At 38.9% G+C, this 21,697-nt stretch overlaps 1 protein-coding gene across 8 annotated transcripts in view; it reads right to left on the bottom strand.

Annotated features, from left to right (window-relative positions):
• Positions 1 to 542: 542 nt before the first annotated feature.
• The window catches only part of stx1a (syntaxin 1A (brain)), a 56,265-nt gene continuing 35,110 nt past the window's right edge, over positions 543 to 21,697 (bottom strand). The window contains exons 4-11 of one of the 8 annotated variants that reach the window (XR_013294224.1): positions 15,887 to 15,961; positions 15,733 to 15,806; positions 15,222 to 15,330; positions 9,852 to 9,925; positions 8,707 to 8,841; positions 7,787 to 7,821; positions 5,918 to 6,028; positions 4,798 to 4,816 (exon numbers count right to left, since the gene is read on the bottom strand). Coding sequence is in view for 6 of the 8 variants with exons in the window: in XM_077566574.1 (XP_077422700.1) it covers positions 5,547 to 5,792; positions 8,707 to 8,841; positions 9,852 to 9,925; positions 15,222 to 15,330; positions 15,733 to 15,806; positions 15,887 to 15,961 (713 nt within the window). In the remaining 2 variants the exon portion in view is untranslated. Of the gene's footprint in view, positions 2,442 to 3,532; positions 6,029 to 7,786; positions 7,822 to 8,706; positions 8,842 to 9,851; positions 9,926 to 15,221; positions 15,331 to 15,732; positions 15,807 to 15,886; positions 15,962 to 21,697 lie in introns of those variants that run through there. The other 7 variants (XR_013294225.1, XM_077566576.1, XM_077566577.1 and 4 more) reach the window with 7 other exon arrangements.

Here is a 21,697-nt window from a genome sequence, read left to right as displayed (position 1 = left end):
GGGCCAAACGAGAGGCAGACTGTTTTAAATGCACTCAATGGAAAGTTCAACTCTTCTGGAACTGTGGAATGAAGCTACTGTAATCGGTAAAAACTGTGTGCAAGCAAGCAGGTGCTCATTCATCCTGTGGGCTATTTGCGGCCTGCCATCGTTTTTTTTTTTTTTAACCCCCCTCATGTTAAATGCAGTAGGCCTATACTTGCTTGATTGATTTCAGTGTGTTTCATAAATTAAATTCAAAGAATTTCAAAGCGGCCATTGCGTCCTTCCATTTTTCTGTATGTAGACATTAAATCTCATAATCTCCCTGGTAATTTGCATACTGATTTGCATGTCTACTTGAGTAACACGAGTCACTGTTTGGTGTGTGCCAAACCCCAATTTATGACTCCGCCTTTTTGGCCTACTGTAAATGATAAGACATACACAAGGAGTGGTTTTCTTTTTTTTCCCCCAGACATTCTTTAACTCGAAAAACAAAACCATGTCGTCACGACACAACACAAAGGCAAGCAGGTCGAGTAGGCAAAATGGTCACACGGTCGCAGTCTGATCCTTTTTTATTTATTTATTTATCACAGGGCTACTTTGACTTCATGCTGACATCTTCAAGTGAGAACCAACGTTTAAAGCTTGAGGATTACCAAAAGTTCACACACACACAAAAAGGGGGGCTCGTCAATGACACACCTTGACCAGGGCAGACTCGGGTTTTTGAACATACTGGCAGTGTTGAGAGCTTACACAGTACAAAACAAAATGACAAGCAGTTCTTTCATCCCTTTGCGCTCAAAACAACAACAGCTCCTTTTCCGCACTCACTCACGCACTCGCCACTGCAGCAAAACACAGTCTGAGATGATGATGATGACGAAAGGAAGTTGAGAACAAATAAAGTGTGAGAGCATTTTTGCAAAGCAACCAGAGTTTTACAACAAACTTCACCATGCAGGACTTTTGTTGTTTTAGTTTTACAAGGGAGGTAGAAGATGTACAACAGTATTAGGGCCACCCAGAAAAGAAAAGAAAGAATAAAGTAATAAATGTCTTTCATACTTTTTTATGATTGAAGTAACACTTTTTAAGAGAATCAATTAGTGCATTTTTGAGGGGGAAATACATAATCAAGATGCAAATCATCATTTTTAAAAGAAAAAAGGCATATTTTTGAAAATTAAGTTGTGTATTTTCAACATTAAAATCATTTACAAGACAAATCGTAAATTGTATATTTTTTGAAAAAAATACACTTTCTACCCAACATCAACAATATCACTTTTTAACTGAAAAAAAAAGTTTCAATCTAAAAAAATATACGATTTTTCTGTTAAAAACATACAGTTTCATTTGCATATTACAACTTCTGTTTGTGTAATTTTGTGTTTTCTTTCTTTCTTTTTTTGGGGTGGCTCTTATAGAGATCTGGACATCACGTGACTCATTTGTTTACCCCGCCATTCTGGTAGGAAAGCAGCGAATGATTAAAAATTGGAGAGCAGTTATAAAATTGGCATCATCAGTGATTATGAGGGTTTTAACCAGTCACTCTGACCAAAACAAGGCTTTTGTTTATGGTATCACTTCACGTCTTAAACCTTCCGGTGCTTGCTGGAAAGAGAGAGCCTCATTGGACCGCACCTCGACTAGCTTGCCTGTGCTCATCAGTATATGAAACGGACACCCAAGGGTCACTTAGGCTACTAGTAGTTTGTAAAAATAAATTCAAATAAATTCAAATTAATTTGCATGAATGACGAAAAGGTGAGGTTTTTGGAAAGGACTACCTTAGCAAAGCAGCCTTGTCTTGACTAACTTGATTAGCAAGTCTTGTTAGCAACACTGTGAAATTAGCGGCAAGTTATTTATCCTGCCAAAATGGCGTTGTTTACATTTCTTTAGTACACTGTGGGATGCGTGACATCAACGTCCGGAACTCTATACTCTTTTGTAGACATCGGATAAAAAGTTATAAACAGGAAAAACTGTAAATGTGGTTTTGAATTTAAAAACAAAACAAAAAACACTGCATTTTATTAGCCTGTTACATTGCCCACACACAAAAACAGACAACTCAGTACATTGTCACACTTGGAATGTATAAATAGTGGTACATTATGCCTTTTGTAACTTCGTTCACACAAGAATTCACTTGAGGGGAAAACATCATATCGTTGACGACACTCAAACGTTTGTTGCAGCACCACACATTTTTTTACAAAATAGAAAATCATGCCAAAACATGTCGCCGTCGTGTCAGATGGATGCGGAAAGAAGTGACACGCCGTGTACCGAACATTGCGCAATACGTTTGCATTCATGGCAAATGGGTAAGTGAAAGTGAAAGTGTGTGCGTTTGCATTGGTTTAGGCCAGCGTGCCGCCCACAGCGGACGCAATAATAATTCCCAGAATCACACAGCATATAATAATCATAATTTTCTTCTATTTAACCAGAAAATAGTACAAAAGAAAAGAAGAGAGCATCAGTCATCCAGGGCAGCGAGTAGGGAGCAGAAGACAACATGTTAGGGACTTGTTAAAAAACACACATGCTACTCTACTGCACAAGAGCAAAAGTATTGGGACTCTTAATCATTTCATATGTTGTACATGAACACAATGTTGTGGTTTAAAGTCACTCCCAGTTTAAGCTTACTGTTAAACTAAACATAACAAGTAAATTATTTTAAATTGGGTGCTTAGAATAACCCCATAACGTTGCTTTAAAGTCTGTTAGCATGAAGCTAACACATAATAGTAAATGCCACAGCGAATGAAACTAGCATCGATATCGTGGTAGTTATCTTGAAGACTTATTTGAACACAAGCCGTTTTAATACTCAAGTCTTCTTTTGTGTTTCAGCTTCCAATTTAATTTAATATGATGCCACCTGGTGGCCAGGCATGCACACCAGACAAAGAAAGCCATTACTGTATGTTTAACTCATTCAATTCCATAAATTCATAAAAATAAAAAAAAGATTATAAAAAATTAGGGGCGAGAGGCAATTACATTTTTTAATTGTAATTCATCGTATGACTTCACTAGTTAACTCATGATTAATCACAAATTTGATAGTTGTTCTAAATAACCAATGAAAAAAATTCTAGGTTTCCATACTCTTGTTAACAAAAGAGGGGAAAAAATGTTAAACTAATAGAAATAGTTCAAAATAATTTTTGACGTTTTTAGCCGTCAATGGCAGTGAATGAGTTAATAAAATACAATAATGTTAAGTGCTGCTTTTTTTTATTTTATTTTTATTTTTTTATATCAGAGTCATGTTACATCCATACAATATATTTGATTATTCCCAGTTCTCAGACCATAAACGCAAGCTTGGATAAGTCTGTTGACCTTAAACAGTGTCCCGATACTTTTGCCAATACAGCGATTCAAAAGAACAATAACAGAAAATCACAGATTAATTGCTTGTGACGTTGGCGGAGTGTTTGAAGTAACAAATGCATGCAAAGCATTTTGTTAACTTATTCAAATCTAGAACGTTCAAATCATGCAAGTTGGACAGCACTTCAAGGAGACATTATGTCATTTTATTTTACCATTTAAGAGAGTTCCCAAACATGTTTTCAAAAATCACAGTCAATTTTATATTCAGTCTCCGGATCCACTGACCTGAATATATGACCGGATAGCCGATAGCCCATACACGCCCGTGCAAGCCGTTGAAGTCACGGGGCGGCCATCTTGCTCCTCCCACCTCACGAGCAGACTACTGTATAAACTATACGGTATACGTACAGAAGAGACTTATACAGCGCGTAGGCAGTTAGTATAAGGCTAAGGTTAGTATAAGGCTAAGGTTTTTTTGGTTTTTTTTGCCATGGTGGCCTCGCAACTTCAAAAATCTTGGCCTATTGGCTATCCTATCCAGTCATATATTCAGATCAGTGTCTGGAACAAAACACTGCTTCGCCATGACAACTTAACTAAGCTAAGCTACAGCATTGGATGAAGCGAGCTTACTGGGTGTTACCAATTTGTTGCAAAATTTAGCAATTTTTTCAACCCCTAGTGACTATTTGTAAGCATCCAGACTGCACATACAGTAACAATGATGTCGGCAAAGTAGAAACAACAAAAACATTGTGTCTATAAAGTGAGGAAACTGAGCCAAAGTAGTTTAATCAACGACCTCATTGATATTTTCGGAATAGCCGAAGCTAGCATGGCTAGCCGCTATGCTCTTCCGCAAACAAGCTAATTTTCATTCTATCATAGAAGACGAGATGCTAACACGCTGTTAGCGATTAGTCGACTACAAGCGTTAAACATCGATGCGGAGTAGTGAAGACGCCTTGTAGTTCAACCCCACTAACGCCAAGCCACCAAAGGTTACTTTAATCATATCCATGTTCAGAAATAAGCAGATAGCTAAATATCTACTTAGTTGCTAAAGCTCACACTTGGCACTCTTAATGTATATGTGTGTACTGTACAAACAATAAAAAAAATACAATGTCAAAATAATGTCCTCTTAAAGCATGTTTTTTTGTGGATTTGTGTTGGTGGAGAAAACATTCAAAAGCTCTTCAGAAGTCGTGCGTGTTACAAGCGTACTGCTGGTGTGAGAATCACGCAGTGGAAAATAAGTGTCCATCCTTTAAACGTTAAAACAATGAAGGCTGTTTATATTCTGGACCACTTTTTTTTGTAAGCAGCACAAAGTCCATTTACAGAAAGGGGCTGGGTCGTCCTACAAGTGTCTTCTGGCATCCTAACTGAGAGCAACCGCCAGACATATTACCAGGATGCTCAAACAAGCTGCGATACAACCTCCTATCAGGATCATCTTCTGCATGGGCGAGACGGCGTGTCAGGAATGTTTCAGAGCAAACAGAAGGATAGAATGACAGAGGTTAATCTAAGGTGAAATTAATGGCTTGCACATGAGTAGGCTATCTATACATATAATAAAAACAAAGCCTTCATAAATAGCCACTCTTTTTTTTCTTCTTCTCAAGACAGAGTATTACACACTGTTATTCACAAAGCCAACTATGGGGCAAAGGGAGCTTTTAAAGAGTTTTGTTGTATTGATAAAGTGCCATTAAATTACTGCGACGCTGCCAAAAGTGGGTGTGATCACAGCAACTGACTGTCTGCGATGCATTATGGGACTTTTAGTATTTATTTATTTTTAAAAGGGAATCGTGTAAGCGCTGTACTCTCTACCGGGGGTGGTTGCTGTTCTCATAAAAACCAGTAGGTGGCACAATTTATCCACAGTGGTTGCAAATGATTTTAGTTGGCAATAACTGAAGGATGTTGCAAAAGTAAGTAAGTGATGTGATTTATGTATTTATTTTTATTGACACTACAGTTAAAGGGGAAGTTTGGAGTTTTTTTTTTTTTTAACGAAACACTTCCACCTACCAGAGAACGAGGGCGTGACCCACAAGGAGCCAATCATCTTCCGTTCACACTCATAACCTTTGGCCTACCAACTTGCATTGGGCTTGTGCTTGCGGTGCAAGCGGTCCCTAATGACGTGTGCGGCGGGTGTCAAGTTTCTACCCAGATGACTACACACACATGCCCCACACACATGCAGAGTGCCAACTACGGAATGCAGTGCATGCAGACATCACGTCCACAATTACAAGCACACACGTCGCATGCTCGTCGTCCGTCACGTTCTCTGGGCGCTTGCCACTCACCCTCCGAGCTTTACTCTGGTATTTAACCGCCTTCTTAGTGTCTGAAACGGCCCTTTCCACATAGTCTACCGAGTGCTCCACATTGTACTCTATGCGGTCTATCATCTCCCCCTGGTGGAGGGCCGGAGGGGCAGCAAAGAGGAGCGGGTGTGTGCAGAGAAGGGAAGGAAGGAGGTGGGGGGGAGAGAGAGGAGAAAAGGAAGCGTTAGTTTCCGGATTTTGTGAGGGCCTCTCACCCGCTTGCTGGTTTTTTTAAACTTCTTGCATTTGGGGATGGTGTCTTTTGCTTGCTCCACGTAGTCCTGAGCCTCCCACACACTGTGCTCTATGTGGTTCACCAGCCCCCCCTGCACAACAAAAACAGCAGCAGTCAGTGCTGTACTTAAGACACTGTATAATGGATTTGAAGTTAATTCGTGGAAATGTGCAAAGACTGAGAACGATGTAGAATTGTTGCTATATTGTCAGTTTGTCACCGTGATAGTTTTCCAGAGAATTGGGGGGCGTGGCTAAAACAGCACCGAGTGTCTGCACTTTAGAGTTCAGTATGAGGTGCCCCACTAAGAACTTTAGCGCGCCTTTCTTCGCATTTGCAATTACGACGACCCTTCAGTCTGCCAGCTAGCTATGCCCACACCTTGAAAATGCATCTTCTCTTCACTTAAGAGCGCCTCGTCGTTGGCCGTGAGTGCACGCATGTCTTCCAGATAAAGAGAGAATAGCAAAGAGGAAGCATGTTTGTTTTTGTTTTTTTTGACAGGCAGCATATGGACTAGGATTTAGGCTAGCTTGGAGAGCACCTCGTTGTCATAGCCATGAGTGTGCGCATGTTACGCAGAGACAGGCAGAATAGTGAGGTGGGGGGGATGTTTTTTTTTCCTTTTTTAAAATACACCTTGACAGCTAGCAAGTGGACTGCAATACGATATTAGCACACTATAAAGCTCACGATACGATAATTATCACGATACTGTGGAGTTTGGCGATATAAAAAAAAAAGGTCACAATAGTGTTAAAAAATGAGCTCATACTAAAAAAAAAAAAGCACAATATTGTGCTTTTGTACATAAAAGCAATGCACATAAACAACATACAGTCTCTAATAACAATTAATATTCAGGCACTTGCTAACACACACAAATTGAGTTCCTCCACATATTGACTCGATTCACAAGCATATTACGTTCCCCTTCATCTGACCATTAACGTGGATTCTAAACAAAGAAGGGCCAAAACATGCCTCGTGAAAATTAAACTGCACAAAAAAAACTGGCCACCAGAGGGTGCTAAACTTCACAAATTGAAATCAACCTGACTTTTTTTAACACATGTGCTGCTTTTAATATCGTGGCATGACGACGATGATATTGTGGCAGTATTAATATCGCGATATCACGATATAGCCGTTATCGTTACATCCCTACTTTAGAGCGCCTCGGTGTTGCACATACGTCACACAAAGAAAAAAGTCAGGCCTGACAGCCAAGTGTGTTGATAGGTGCTTTGCACTGGCTTGGCCGCTTCACAGTGCCTCATTGTCGGCCATGAGTGTGCGCATGTCATATGGAGAATAGATTTTTCTAGTACAGTTGAATGGGTTTGGTTTCATCAGATTCAGAGGACACACGCACAGTGTTTGCAAGTGGGCAGAATAGGTTTATTTATTTTAATTTTGAAGCCACATTTGAAAGACTTCAGAAACATTTATATATTTTTGAAAAGGACTTTAGGTATTACTTTTCCAAGACTTATATATTTGTACTTTCCACTCTATACTTTTTCAAATATGGCACAAAATGGCTGCAGTTTGACCATAAAACTGATTTTTTCCCCCTTCTTTTTATTGGGAGAAAAAAAAAAACACGATTGTGAGCCAGCATCATGTTTCTGACTTGAGAGGTTCTCCTTGTATTTGGTGTATCAAATGCGTATGGGGAGTTACCACGCAACAATTTAACAATGACTGTTTACCTACTCTTAGATTCACAATAGCCAGGAACAATGCTGCATTTATCCCGATCCAAATATTCCAAGCAACGAGCTGAATGAACAAGTGATGAACAATGATCCCCCCAAAGTGTATACAAAAAAAAGGAGTCAATTACCTTTGTGTGTTAGTTGGCTGCAGTGTTCTCTAGTGCTTAGTGCCATTGATGCGGAGACAAAGTGCAGAAAAAAAAAGGATAGAAACAAGGATTGTTAACAATAAAGGGAGGGAGAAAAGTAACACACAATTGTGAAGTGTTTCATGACAAAAGGGTTAGTTCATTCAAAAATCATTTACAATCAAAGCACTTATGTAAACTGGAAAAAACGTGGCGCTGACAATGTGTTCATAGAATTGCTTGAAAGCTACATATAATTGAAAAGTCAGTTTGAGGGCGAGGGCTTGTAAGACGGCCTTGTCATTGTCAACACACTTGTTTTTCAAATCACCATAATTCCTGAACCGCTAGCGCTAGCAACGTAATTCAAACGGCTTCTGAAAGCAGAGAAGTGAAGCTTTAAGTGGGTATCATATACATTACGGTAGCTAGCAGATTGTCACGTGTGGAGGGGGAAGGCTCACGTCATAGAGAGGAGTAACTTCAAAGTACCGTAACTCCAAAACTATTTGTGGTAGCAACGCAATTCCAACGGTTTCTGAAAGCGGGGAAGCAGAGTTTTGCATCGCTTCTACATACATTACGGTAGAGAGGAGAGTTAGACAGTTGACAGGAGATGACGCATCTCTTACAAATCAACGTTTCCATCTGAAAGCGGAGGAGCGGAGGAGCGGAGCTTTACGTCGAGAGAACCCCACCCCAAAAACAATAAAAACAGGCGGACTGCTATGATAATAGTTCTAAAAGGGTTTGTGTCATTTGAGTGTAAGAGTTGAGCCTTTATGTGCCGCTGGCACAGCCCGCAGCGTGCAGGTTATACATCTGACCATTGTGAAACCTCGAGCACGTTTGTGTCCCACACGGATTTTCCCATTTGACACACGACAAAGCCGTACGACGGATAAACAAAAGGTTTGCACCTGGCTCTCCACCAGCATGGCCATGTCCATGAACATGTCGTGAAGCTCTCGGATGCTGTTTTCCAGCTTGATGATCTCAGTGTGCCGTGTCTCAATCTCATTCATGGCCTGCTGGGTGATGTTGTCCATGATGATCTTACAAAAACAAATAAAGACAGAAAAAGAGTGTTTTGTTGATTAGGAGGTTCTGTTCTAAGTGGACAGTTGGACTCTGTCGGATTAGTTCAATTATATATATTGCGGACGATTATTCCATTTTGGCGAGAACGGGAGTTTTTGCTCCCCACATTTTACTCAATTTTGAAAAAAAATTAGGGCATTTTTTTCCTACATTTTTTCTAGACGGGGGTTGGAGGGTGGGGTTTTGGAAAGGGCCATTTTTCTACATTTTCTCCATATTTCCATTATTTTTTTGGGGGAGGGATGTTTGTTGCATTTCCAGAAGGTTTTAACATTCTCTGTATTTTCCAGTATTTGTTTTGGCATTTTATTTGTATTTTCTTTCATTTCAGGATTTGTCTTGCCCCTGCTGCCCAATATTTCCCAAGATTATTATTATTTTTTACATTTCCATGATTAGTTTTTTTTTTATAAAAAAAAAACAAAACTTTCCTCTAATTATTATTTTTTTCATATTGTCTATAATTTTCAGGGGTTGTTTGGGAATATCATTATTATTTTCCTTAATATGTTTTAGAATTTATTTTTCTTAATATTTTCACATTTTAATGTATTTTTTTAGTATAGTTTTGGTATTTCATAAAAAATAAAAATCTCAATTTCAGGAGATATTTTCTCTTTTTTAATAAACCCCACATATTCCCAAACCAATTTTCCTTAATTCCAAAAGGAATATTAATGATTTAAAAAAATTCTAAAGGTTTTTGTTCAGTTTACACGTTCACACATTTTCCTTGATTTCAGATTTTTTCCCCTCCACATTATCCAAAAGTTCCAGGATTTTTTGTTAGTAATTTCCCCCAAATTTTCCATTATTTCCATGATTTGCTTTTACTATCTTTCTTGGTGTATTTAACAAACCAAACTTAGCTACAAACATGATGAGGGTGAACAATTTGGCCTTGGCTGAGGTCAGCGTCCTTTTGACTGTCATCTATTTGGCTTTTTTGGGTTGCACGACCTACCCCTGATGTGAAGATAGCAGGATTGTCACTTTCCAGCATGCTCTCCAGTTCCTCATTTGTCGTATTTCTTCCAGCTAGGAAGCACAAAAACACACAGTGGAAGAGACAATTAGGGAAAAAAAACAGCAAATAAGTTATCCCAATCAAAGCCGTCTGTCCTCAAACTGTATTTGGAATTCTCCTCTCTGTCTGATTCATAACCATTTCTCCACTTGATTCAATTTAATTAAAATAAAATGTGTGAGCCTCTCCATTTGCTCTCTAGCCATCTGACTGGACCACGTTTTTAATAGGCAATCCTCCCCTGGATGGTAAAGGGTGTGATCTAAAAATAATTGGTGTCGGAATTTAGGGCAGACATCATCCGCAGGAGCCGCGCAAAAGAACAACTTCATGAATTTTAGTTCAACGTATTGCTGATTGCGACTCGTCTTATGTATAAAATAAATTGCTCAATAGTTTTATTAAACTATTGACCCACACCAACTGATTTTGCACATTACAAAGCACACTGCTGAGGTCGTTGCACCTCATACGGCTTTAATGACCCTCCGCAGACGTGCCCTCCTTTTCAAGTCCACATAGCTCTTAGCTCAGCTGCATTCAGGTCTTCTCTTGGGTACAATTGTGAGAAAAGCAAGTCACGGACAGTCAGCATCATTTCCGACGCGCACTCTCAGTTCTCCATGAGGTAAAACCCCCCCCAAACAAAACGGTCCAAGTGGTGGCGAGAAACGTTCGCCCAACACATTGAACACCCTACAAACGATTAACAGTTAAATTGGACAAATAGATTAATGATAATAATGTGCTCCAAATAACTCTTTAATCAGAGTTTAGCCTGTTCAATTAAAAACGTGGATAGTTTTAGAACCGCAGCCATTTTAAGCAATGTGCTTTTTCCAGCTCTATTTCGTCCCTCCCGTGTGCTTTAAGCACTGAATGTTTCCTTCGCACATAATGCATTTACATAAGTATAAATATCAATTTCATGGGAGAAGGCGTTTTATTAAATAAATGAAGACACAAAATCCTACACGGTTATATTAGAATTGATTTTTTTTTTTTTTATGGAAAAAGCGCTTTACAAAATAAAGACAATGTACTATTTAGCTTTTATTTTGGGGGTGGGGGGCATTTAAGCTTTTTTTCATATATTTACAAATATTTTTTTCTTTTTACTTTAATCTTATCCATGTCTGCATTTGACTTGATCCTCCCCATTCAATGTCTACCTTTAATAAAGTTATTTGAGACAGCAATACATCTTGCATGTCATTGCCATTTCCACATCAGGAGGGTCACAGCTTGAGTTGAAGGACGGCGCAAGTGACTCATGACCAATAGCAACAATGACATACGCACACACGCATGCACGCACGCACACACATAGACAGACTCAAACACACAGCCTTTATTATGCCATCCCTCATCTCTTATCCGTAACCTTCACCCTGTTTCCTCACCTTTAATCTTAATCTTTGGCACATCACTCAGAGGGGTTAAAAAAAAAAAAAGCTCCTCTCACACACACACACTCGCACACACCAGCCCATGTCCACTCCATATTCCTCTTAAAGCCCGCAAAGGCTCAAAGGGAGGCTGTTATTTGTTACCATGGCGACTCAAACCCAGAGCAGCCAAATGCCAAGCCTCGCAGGACTGCCTCCATCCGTTACTATGACAGTATTATTTAAAAATTCATCTTATATCGCTACCAGTAATGATTAGCCTGCTTTTTCACGGGTATTTCACAAGAGCATATTTTAGGATGCACAAGAATGAACAGTTGTATTCATTACAACAGTGTTTCAAACCCAGGTCTCCTGAATGGGTCAGCTGATATGGCAAGTAAAAAAAAAAAAAAAAAGTTGATGATGGAGTGGGGGGGGGGGGCGTTTCCTGTATATGGATATGGTAAACGTACGTGTGTATATCTGTTCACATGAATAAAATAAAGCAATTGATGAAAACAGTTTAAAAAGTGTAACTTCTTCCCATGCATACAGTGTCTTTTTAAAATCCAATTTCTAACTAAACCTAACCCGTGCTTTAATGCGATCCCACAAGGTTGGAGGTAAACATGTCCCCCCTCAAAAGTGATATATGTCTGTATTGCGCGTGTCAGGTGTGCATGTGCAGACATGTTGAGAAGTGTTGGAAAGGGAGGCAACGGAGGACACATCGATGCTGCTGTCTGACACAACAGGCTTCCAGATGTGATACGAGACCTATGGATCCTCACACCCACATGCTGCGACACCAAATGAACATATAGCAATCTTTCACCCAGACAGCTAGTCATTATTAATCCGCTGCTTCAGCCTCACTTTACACTACATGAACCAAAGGATTGAGACGAGGGGTTGCACAATTACAAGAATTTCAGAAACCTTCCGTGAGAATGAACTGGAACTTACAGGAGGGTAAAATTCTAGATTTTGTGTACAAATTAGTGGTAGAACAAATCACAAAAGTCACGGTTCGGATCGGATCATGGATTTGAGCCACGGATCGGATCGTTTTTCGGATCCGCAAAAAAAAGAAAAAAATTGAAAAGATAAATAGTACTTTGTCTTCATTTAGTTAAAAAAAAATGCTTTTCCTCATTAAATAAAAAAAAATCCATTCAAAATATCTAATATAGTCGTTTAGGATTTAAGAACAAAACTTTAAGTGCAATATGAGGCAGAAACATTCTTATTTTATAAATGGCCCATCTGTAAAATAACAAGGTACTAATGGCTTAAACTTGTGTTCCTACAATCTAAACGGCTCTGATTGACATTTTGAGTTGAATTATTTTCTTTTTTAATGGGCAAAAATGTTTTTATAAAATAAATGAAGACAAAGTTCTATCTATCTATCTATATATATATATATATATATATATATATATATATATATATATATATATATATATATATATATATATATATATATATTAGAATGAAAATACCTCAACGTGTAATTTAAGGCACATTCCCTTCCTTTAAACATGGAGAGTGAATTAGAAAATAACCTTGGACCAGAATATTAAGTAAGCCAAGTCAAGTAGGTACCAGGTGTCAAACTCATTTACATTTACCAGCCACCCATAGGTAATGCTAACAGCATGCTAGCCAGTAGCCACTTACGTCGGAGACTTCTGCCGTTTCATACAATGACGGCGTAATTAATTAGCGGTTTCTTAGCGTCCTAAATTAGCGATTGAATATGAGTTCGGGGTAGCGTTGTGTTGATGTTGGTCGCAACTATCAAGCAAAACTACGTACGTTTAAAAGGGAAAACAAGCTTGCCATCATGGCACGACGTGGGCCACTTTCAAAGTAAATGTCTCCTAAGGCTATTTGCATTGCCATCAATGTAAAAACACTTTACTTTGAAGTTAGCCTCAACATAAGCGGTGTGTTACGTTGAGTATTGTTAGACATTATTAACATTTTTAATTCTTTATTTTATATATTAACCATGTTGAAATGTTTTATAGATGTAGAGTAGGTGAAATAGTGTTGAACTCAGTATAATTTGACCTTAACCTTGTTTTCGTCTAAAATTCCTTCTCAGTGTTCTGTGCGAAAACACATTCCGTTCGTGAGAACAGATTTTGCCACACACATACCCTGAGAGCACCATCGCTCACGGCCACTCTAAATCTGGTTCAATTTGTTTGTGAGATATTGTTTTGGGACGAGAGGTGCCCTGAAAGTATATTTTGTCTAGAAATGAATACAGCTGCAGTCTGTGTACGAAAATAATATTATGTAACATATTGTGTGAGAACCAATCTGTTCTACTCATTCTTAGTAGGAGGAGAGAGGCGTTTTTCTTTACAATAAGAAGCCCTCTTCCCCGAGGGAGGGGGCACATGCGCACTCTGAAAATTCCACCTCATACGTGATGTTCAGTGTTGTTGCCGTGACCGGAGAATTCTCTGTTTAATAAATCATCCTTGCAAGGTGTTTTTTCTTACAAGAAATCTGTCTTCAAAATTTTGGAACACGCAAAAGAGGACAAATAATTAGCCTCTTTCAGTATGTTACAGCTTCCTTGACATATCTGAATGGTGTCCACTGTGAATACACACTTTGTTTTTTCTCCCCCACCAACCAAACCGCGGATCGAATGCAATCCGAACCGTGGGGCCTGATCCGAACCGACCACGGATCAACGCTGATCCGTTGCACACAAGCGAATCAAAATAGGCTCATTGGCTTGGCCAACAGGGGGCACTATACTAAAATCTTACAAGCACAAACAACTTGAATGAAAAAGTTGACCAATTAGTTCATATTTGGGCTAAAAAATCTGCAATATAGCAGAAGCACGAATGATCAAACATTTATTGTATTATTACTTCAATCTGAAGAAAGGTTTGAAATTCTTGTTGAAGTGCTTAAGTCTTCCCACAGTGTTTGTAAATTCCCGTCTCCATTCTGCCTCGGTGTCTAATCCCTTCCCTTACGACAGGTGAGCTGAGCTAAAGTCCCCCGTGGCTCCGCAAGCTGACAAATCAAATCAAATGGATCCGCTGGCGCTCGAGGGGCGAAGGAGAGTGGGATCACTGTGCGCCTTTCTCCACCATATAATCATTCTGTCCGCCTTGTTTGTGTGGTTTAGACGCCGTATTCACAGTATGACAGGTGGCGCTCACACATTCGAACCTGGCTGCTCCGTATTAGCAGATGGCACCAAAAAGAATGATTACATCTCCATTACGCGTGTGGGTATTCCCGCATTTATTATGTTTCAGACACTATAGTTGCTTGAAAGTGGCCTTATATCTTCAGATCTTCGGTCCAATCTTTGACCAAAATTGGGTTATTTTTGACCCAACAATTCCAAGAGTGTATTGTGCAATTTGCTAACTCAAAGCACACTAGATTTTACACTAACTAAAAGCTGGTCTAAAATTTTGGCGCGGGTGGTGTAATACTATTTTTGGATTTGATCAAGGCACAGATATTTAACCAAACCACATGAACTTTTTCTTTTAAAAGTCCCCAAGCTTAAACTAGCACATAATGGCACCATAGGATTGCTAATGAAATTAGCGCTGATGTCGAGGTAAATATAAACCTGTAAAAGGATAGTCAACCCAAACACTGGAAAGAAGCGCCACTAGTCTAAACACGATCTTCTGATTAAAATTGTGTTTGTGGAATACGAGTTAAGCAGCAAAATCCATCCTTTTTAACCCATCTAATGGGGCGGCCATTTTGCCACTTGCTGTCGACTGAAAATGATATCACAGTTGCTCAGGGCTCCAGTAACGACCAAATATGGCTCACCTGTTTTTTTTTTTAAAAAATTAAAGCTGAATATATATCTATATTGACAAATAAGAGTAATGTGTGGTTCAGTACTCACTGATCTCCAGCTGCCTCTGAATGCGGCCCTTGCAGCGCTCCCTGTAGTCCGACTGAGTGGTGTTGTACTCGGACATCACCTCCACAAACTTGCGAGACAATGTGGAGTGCTAGGATGACAAAGAGTCACTTATTATTGGTGCTTTTATTTCAAATATATCCAAATTATAAAAACATATTCAGTATTATAAACCATATTAAGAATAATTGCACATTTATCTTGTTTTAAAAGTCTTTAGCTATGACGTTCTCTTTAAGTCACTCTTAAGATTCTTAGTATCAATAACATTATTATGATAATTATGATTACTTAATTATATACTATAAACACTTAAATGACATTTACATATTTATTTTTAGATAGTTTGTATCATTTTTTTTCTGAAAATACTCCCTTGAGTTAACAGTACGTGTCAGGCAAATAAGTCCTTTCTCGCATATCCAAGAGACCCCCACAATAATTTCAGACAGAAAGAAAGTAATGATACGATATATTGATTGCAAACATTTACCTGTGTCTTGCGTATCCTCAAATCGGCTGAAGACCTGTTCTGACTTTCTTCCTGCTCGATAGTGTGCAGAATGCCTGAACACAAAAAAGCCAAACGTGAGAAATATATATATATATATATATATATATATATTTATATATAAAATTGAACTCACTCTTTAATTTGGAGCGCACTTTATTGGCCAGTTTCTTGATGTCTGCCATTAGATCCTCCAGCTCGGCCTTTGTTTCTGAGGAGAATCAACAAACATGACTCAGACACACCAAGAATCCCTTCCACAGACATGAAACCAACCCAAGTGTAACAAGAGGCCTAATCCAGCCAGTAAAAAATACCGTAAAAGATAAATGAAAAGAGCCTCCAGGAAGAAATGGTCATCTCTAATGAAAAAAAAAAAAAAAAATCACCATATTCCATTATTACATAAAGACAAAATCAAAGATATTTTTAATCGGGTAGAAAATGGCTTTACTTTCTTATGTGTTTTATGCATCTGTATAAATACATGGGTTTCCATATTTGAGATGAACTACTTGAAATACATGACATTTTCTACAGTATTCAAATTTATTGAAATGCACCTGTGTGTGATAAACTAACAATGATGTTTACACACTCTCCTGATTGCCCAACCGAGATGAAAACTTGCCTCCACTTTTTAAATACTAATGGGTTTGAGCAATTTAGGTTCCGATGTGATGACTGAAAATCTTATAATGGCACGCAAACAGAATAACACCCACTGCCATCTTTTCCCCCGAAGACTGTTCTGTCTCATTTAAGCCTCCTCCTTATTGTGGAACTTAAGCAAACAAAAACTTTCCACTTGCCTTCCACATCCAGTTGAACTGAAGAACGAAGAATAAAAATCAAGTGAGATAAACAATTCAGTGGCCACAGTAAATACGGTGAGTGCTTGCACTACAGTACGGCTCAGACAAGATTTAAAAAAAGGAGCTGTCAGATTGCTCTAAATGTTAACCATAAGCAGTGCTCAAATTATACACAAAGGTAACTCATTTATTTTTACAGAAAGAGCAAAAAGAATGTCTCCCATACACACACACACACACAAACTACCCTGTGGCATTAATTGCTATTTTTAAGAAAGTCATTTATCATCAACAAAAAAAGAGCTACATCTCCATATGTTAATGAGTCAAGGGGACGCGGTAAACATTAAAGACGAACTTTACAAATTACTCAAAAACATTACATAGACAATTTGATCATTTAAATCTTCCAATTAACTGAAAGTTTAACCCAAACAAGCAGAGGGAGAACATGAGGCCCAAAAGGTATACAGTACAGATGGATGAGTGCTTAGAACAGATTTGCCATAAATGCTATCCATAGGTGTGAACGGTGGTTTGTTTATATATAATGAAATAAATACATACAAACTCATTCACTGCCATTGATGCCTATAAAGGTCAAAAAATCATTTTAACTCTTTCTATTAGTTTAGCATTTTTTCCACTTTTGTTAACAAGAGTATGAAAACCTAGACACTAAAAAAAAAAAATCTTAAAAAAAAGAAAAGGGGTGTCAGGCGATTAATTTTTTAATTGTAATTAATCGCATGACTTCAATAGTTAACTCGCGATTAATCACAAATTTTATTCTTTTCTAAATATAAATTTATTTTTTTGCTAGGTTTTTATACTCTTGTTCACAAAAATGGAAAAAATGTTGAACTAATAGAAATATGAGGTGAAAAAAATGATTTTTGGACGTCTAAAGCCGTCAATGGCAGTGAATGAGTTAATTAAGAGTCAAATAAAACAAAAGAAGATGTTGGAACTGTGTAGCACCTTTGAAAAGACACAAAGCGCACGTGACAATAATGGGGGCAACACAAAGTATGGCAACAAAAGGTACAGGAAAGAATATTGGGGAAATTAACCAATTAAAAAAAAGAAATTAAAACAAAAACTAAAGGGAATAAAAGTATATTGGACTTATATAGCGTCTTTCGAAAGACCTAAATAGTCTGACAATAATAATGAACAAGTATGATGATCAAAACATATAAGAAAAAAAAAACTTTAAGAAAATAAAGCTAAAAAATAAAACAAACAAAAAGTAAAATAAAGAAAACTATATAAAGAATTGTATAGCACCTTTTCGAAAGACACCTGCCAATAATAACCAGCAACAACAAAACAATAAGATGAAGGCCATTCCATTGAATCGGTGCCATTTACGCCCCAAGGAAATAAAATGTCTCAATTCAGAGTAATATTATCTGTAAAATGCATATTTATATGTCGTGCATATTGATCTGATTGCATACAAAAACAAATAATGATATTTCAACTATGCCTGGGGGTGGGGGCAGCTGGTGGCAATACTATTGACAATCGTTTATTATGCATACTTTTTATGTTATGTTCTTTTAGTTTTGCTACAATATTAATTGTTCACAACTTTCTTGGCCAGATCACCCTTGAAAAAGATCTAGAATTGTATGCCACCTTTACAAAGACACGGCCCAGTAATGAAGCCGAAAAAAATTATAGTAAATAAATAAAATAAAATAAAAATAGATTATAATACCAAATAAGTAAGGAATAAGAAATATTACAGAAAAATGAAAAAAAAAAAATCAGTGTCTTTCAAAAATAACATCTACGACTTAAGTTAAAAAAAACAACAACATTGGTCACTCTGCAGATATTTTGTTTGGGATGTTTTTCCAACTTTTAAACTCACAGGGGTGCATGTTATGGAAGAGTGTAACCATAGAAACCCCTCATGAGGTCAGCAGAGCCACCGTCACAGCCAGAAGAGAAAGCAGGCGTGTTTCTGTGTGCGCGTGTTAAGGAGTCAGATTAGATTTCCCTTTCCCAGTTACCAAACAGAGGAGGCCAACCTGCTCCATCAATTGTCCGTTGAGCCTTGTAATTGGCCGTCGGAAAGAAAGGAAGAGCGCACGCGCTGATGAATCAGCACAAGTGCGAGGGAAGCAAATTAGAGGGCAAAACTGAGGAATCAATTGAGCTGTGGCTTCACACCCCGTCCCTCTCTCCTCTCCCAGACGCCCTCGAACGGAATCTTCAGGTCACGCTTGTTGCCACCATTAATACTGCGTTGCCATGGCGACGTGCGCAGCCGGGCCTCTCACCAGCTTCAGATTGTTTCCGAAGTGGCAGAAGAGGGAGGAAGGGAAGGATGGCAGTGTGAGCACAGGAGATGAAATGAAGTCAACTGGGGAAAAGTTTCCTGCTGTGTTATAAAATGATGGAGAGAGTGTCGGTCAGTCACACCAACCATTGGGGAAACGCTATTTGACATCAAGCACGGATAAGGGACTGGGAGAGAATTTGGTGTGGAACAATCTCATTAAACACCTTGTATGGGGATCGTTTTTATTTTCACTCCCTGTAGTTAACATCTGCTCTCTTAATTGCACAAGCAATGTGATCCTTGCTACACCTACGCCGTATAGTCTGCTTAGCTTAATGCTAACAAACAATGTTAAATTCAAATGGATGGGCTAAAGCAAGTAGCCTACGGATAATATAACCGGCATTTATACTTTAACCCCTGTGACGAACAACTAATATTACTGCGGCTAACTTTCCTGTATAGCTGCATTATACCGCCCCCAGGTGGCTAATGCGCACGCACCAGAAGAAGCAGCACAATGTCCATTGAATTGAAGCAAAAAAAAAAAAAGTAGCAAAAACTAAGCCGTTGTTGTTACTTCGTTGTTGGCCTCTAATGCGATCCTAGCACAAAGGGAGTTTGCTAATTTGGACCCCGGACCGGAGAGATGAACACTCCCACAGGTTAGCTTAACGCTAGCTAGCTGCTACGACAGACATGACATAGATGGGCGACACGGATGGATTAAAAAACTTTACGAAAACTTTCTCTTAGGTTGATGTGGCTGTGTTAGCGTGTCGGCCAAATGTGTACATACCAATATTTTTTCAAAAAAGTGAATATGAGGCTTGGTAACGTGCTTTGGGCAACTTATGGTGTAGATAAAGTGCATTTTTTATTCATTGGCAAAAGTACAATTAGCAACCTATTCAAATTTAATTAGGATTCGGTGGTTGAATGGTAAACGAATATGCCAACGTGGATTTGGTGTTCAAGACCATTACTATATGATTTTTAAAATAAAGTATGTGTGGGTACAATCTTTCGTTTTCTTTGCTTGACTCCTGCGGAATAGAAGACATGCCTGTTCAATCAGTTCGCACCATAAACGTTAAAAACGGGCTAATTTCAGTGAGAAAAATATAGTGCGTCCATATTTCTTGATTCTCTGGATAGGTTGACAAAAACATCTGACAGACTCTTTTCACAACACCTGGGAACGGTTTTAAATTCCATGCAATATTTTCTCTGGCCAGAAGTCTGACCTGTGCAGTTTACTAGCATCACCTCCAGATGGCATAACAGCCAGGCACCACTTGTGACATCATTTAACAGGAACAATGAACAATGAACACACACTGCTACTACTCGACAATGGAGTTTTTACACTTCCTGAAATTCACGCGAGGGGGCTGGAGCCGATCCCAGTTTGCTTAGTGCAAGAGCCACCCTGCACTGATCACCTGTCAATCACAGGACGGACACAATCCGACCACACTGCACCGCACTCCAGTCTGCCTCAAATGCGATTACCCGACAATCAGTTCCCTGAATCTTTTTCCACTGTTACTTAAAGGTTCATACGGTAAATGAGAGTCAAGGAGATACCGCATAAAGCAAATAGAGATAAACATCAGCTTTTATCAGGTAAGGTTTCCTCCTCTGTCTCTATCAGTCTGCTTCCTTCCGGATAACGGCCCATCAGCTCTCCCCTTGTCTGCGATGGGCACGTCAGGGCACCGTGACCAAAACAGATTCCTTCACTGTAACATCGGTCAATTTGCTACCTTTCCGATGCGCCTTCATCTTCTCTGTTAATATGTGACCGGACCTGTGTGTGTGTGTTTGCCCTGCTTATTGACTGGTCTAGAGTCCAGGCGGGGCCTTTTGAAGGCTTGATCACAAGAACGCGGAACGATGGAAGGTATTCGCAGAGCAGCGGGGATCAGGACGGATCACGGCAGGGACATAAAATCGATGGAATGATCCCGCAGTTTTGCTAAAGCAGAATGAGAGATGTTATTGAATGGAAACGGCCGGGTGGGAATTAGACAAGTGCACACAACATTTGATAAGAGTAAAGGAGGAAAGACTGACAACATGTCCAAAGCGCCTTTCCTTATTAAAGTTGATGAAACACACAAACCCCACACAGGAGATTTAAACCCGGGACCTCAGAGCTCCGAGTCTGACGTGTTAACCGCTCGTCCACCATGATGCGCACAACTCATTAAAAAAAAATAAAAAAATTATAAGCCCAAGGGAAATGATTACTGAACACTTAAGTGCCATTAGAGGCACTTTAACACTTGTAAAATCTCAAACATAATGAGCGTAGTTGGCCTGGATGAATGGAGGTCTTGGCACAGTCTGCCAAATAAGCTCTCAGCCTGCATGAAGGCATCTCATTTGAGCCACGCCATTACCGGGTACGGGGTTATATGTAGCAATGTCAATTAAAGCTGCAAGGAACAACTAACAGAATTTTGGTTTCTCGTGGGGGAGTTCTGGAATGTAACCCCTGAAATAAATGAGGGACTACTACCCCACTTGTTGGGGTGGCATGGCTCAAGTGGTAGAGTGGTTGTCTCCCAACCCAGCAGTTGTGGGTTTGACAATTTTTCAATTGTCGTATTGTGATCAACATGTCTAATTTGGTGTCACTTGGTGAAACCGAGTCTTCTTATATTCAAGGGGACGCTGCAAAAAAATAAAAAATACTGTACATTTATTTATCACCATTATACAAAAAATGGCATGTTTTTAGGAATGCTGAAGCTACCAAAAGTCAAATCAGCCCCTTGGAGAGTTTTTTAAAGCCGGCATTTCCCGTAAGGTAAAAAAGAACCTTCAA

Source organism: Vanacampus margaritifer, chromosome 5, assembly GCF_051991255.1.
Source record: "Vanacampus margaritifer isolate UIUO_Vmar chromosome 5, RoL_Vmar_1.0, whole genome shotgun sequence".
Classification (NCBI taxonomy): Eukaryota; Metazoa; Chordata; class Actinopteri; order Syngnathiformes; family Syngnathidae; genus Vanacampus; species Vanacampus margaritifer.
The sequence above is the reverse complement of the archived record's forward strand: the minus strand, read 5'-3'. Positions and strand labels throughout refer to the sequence as shown.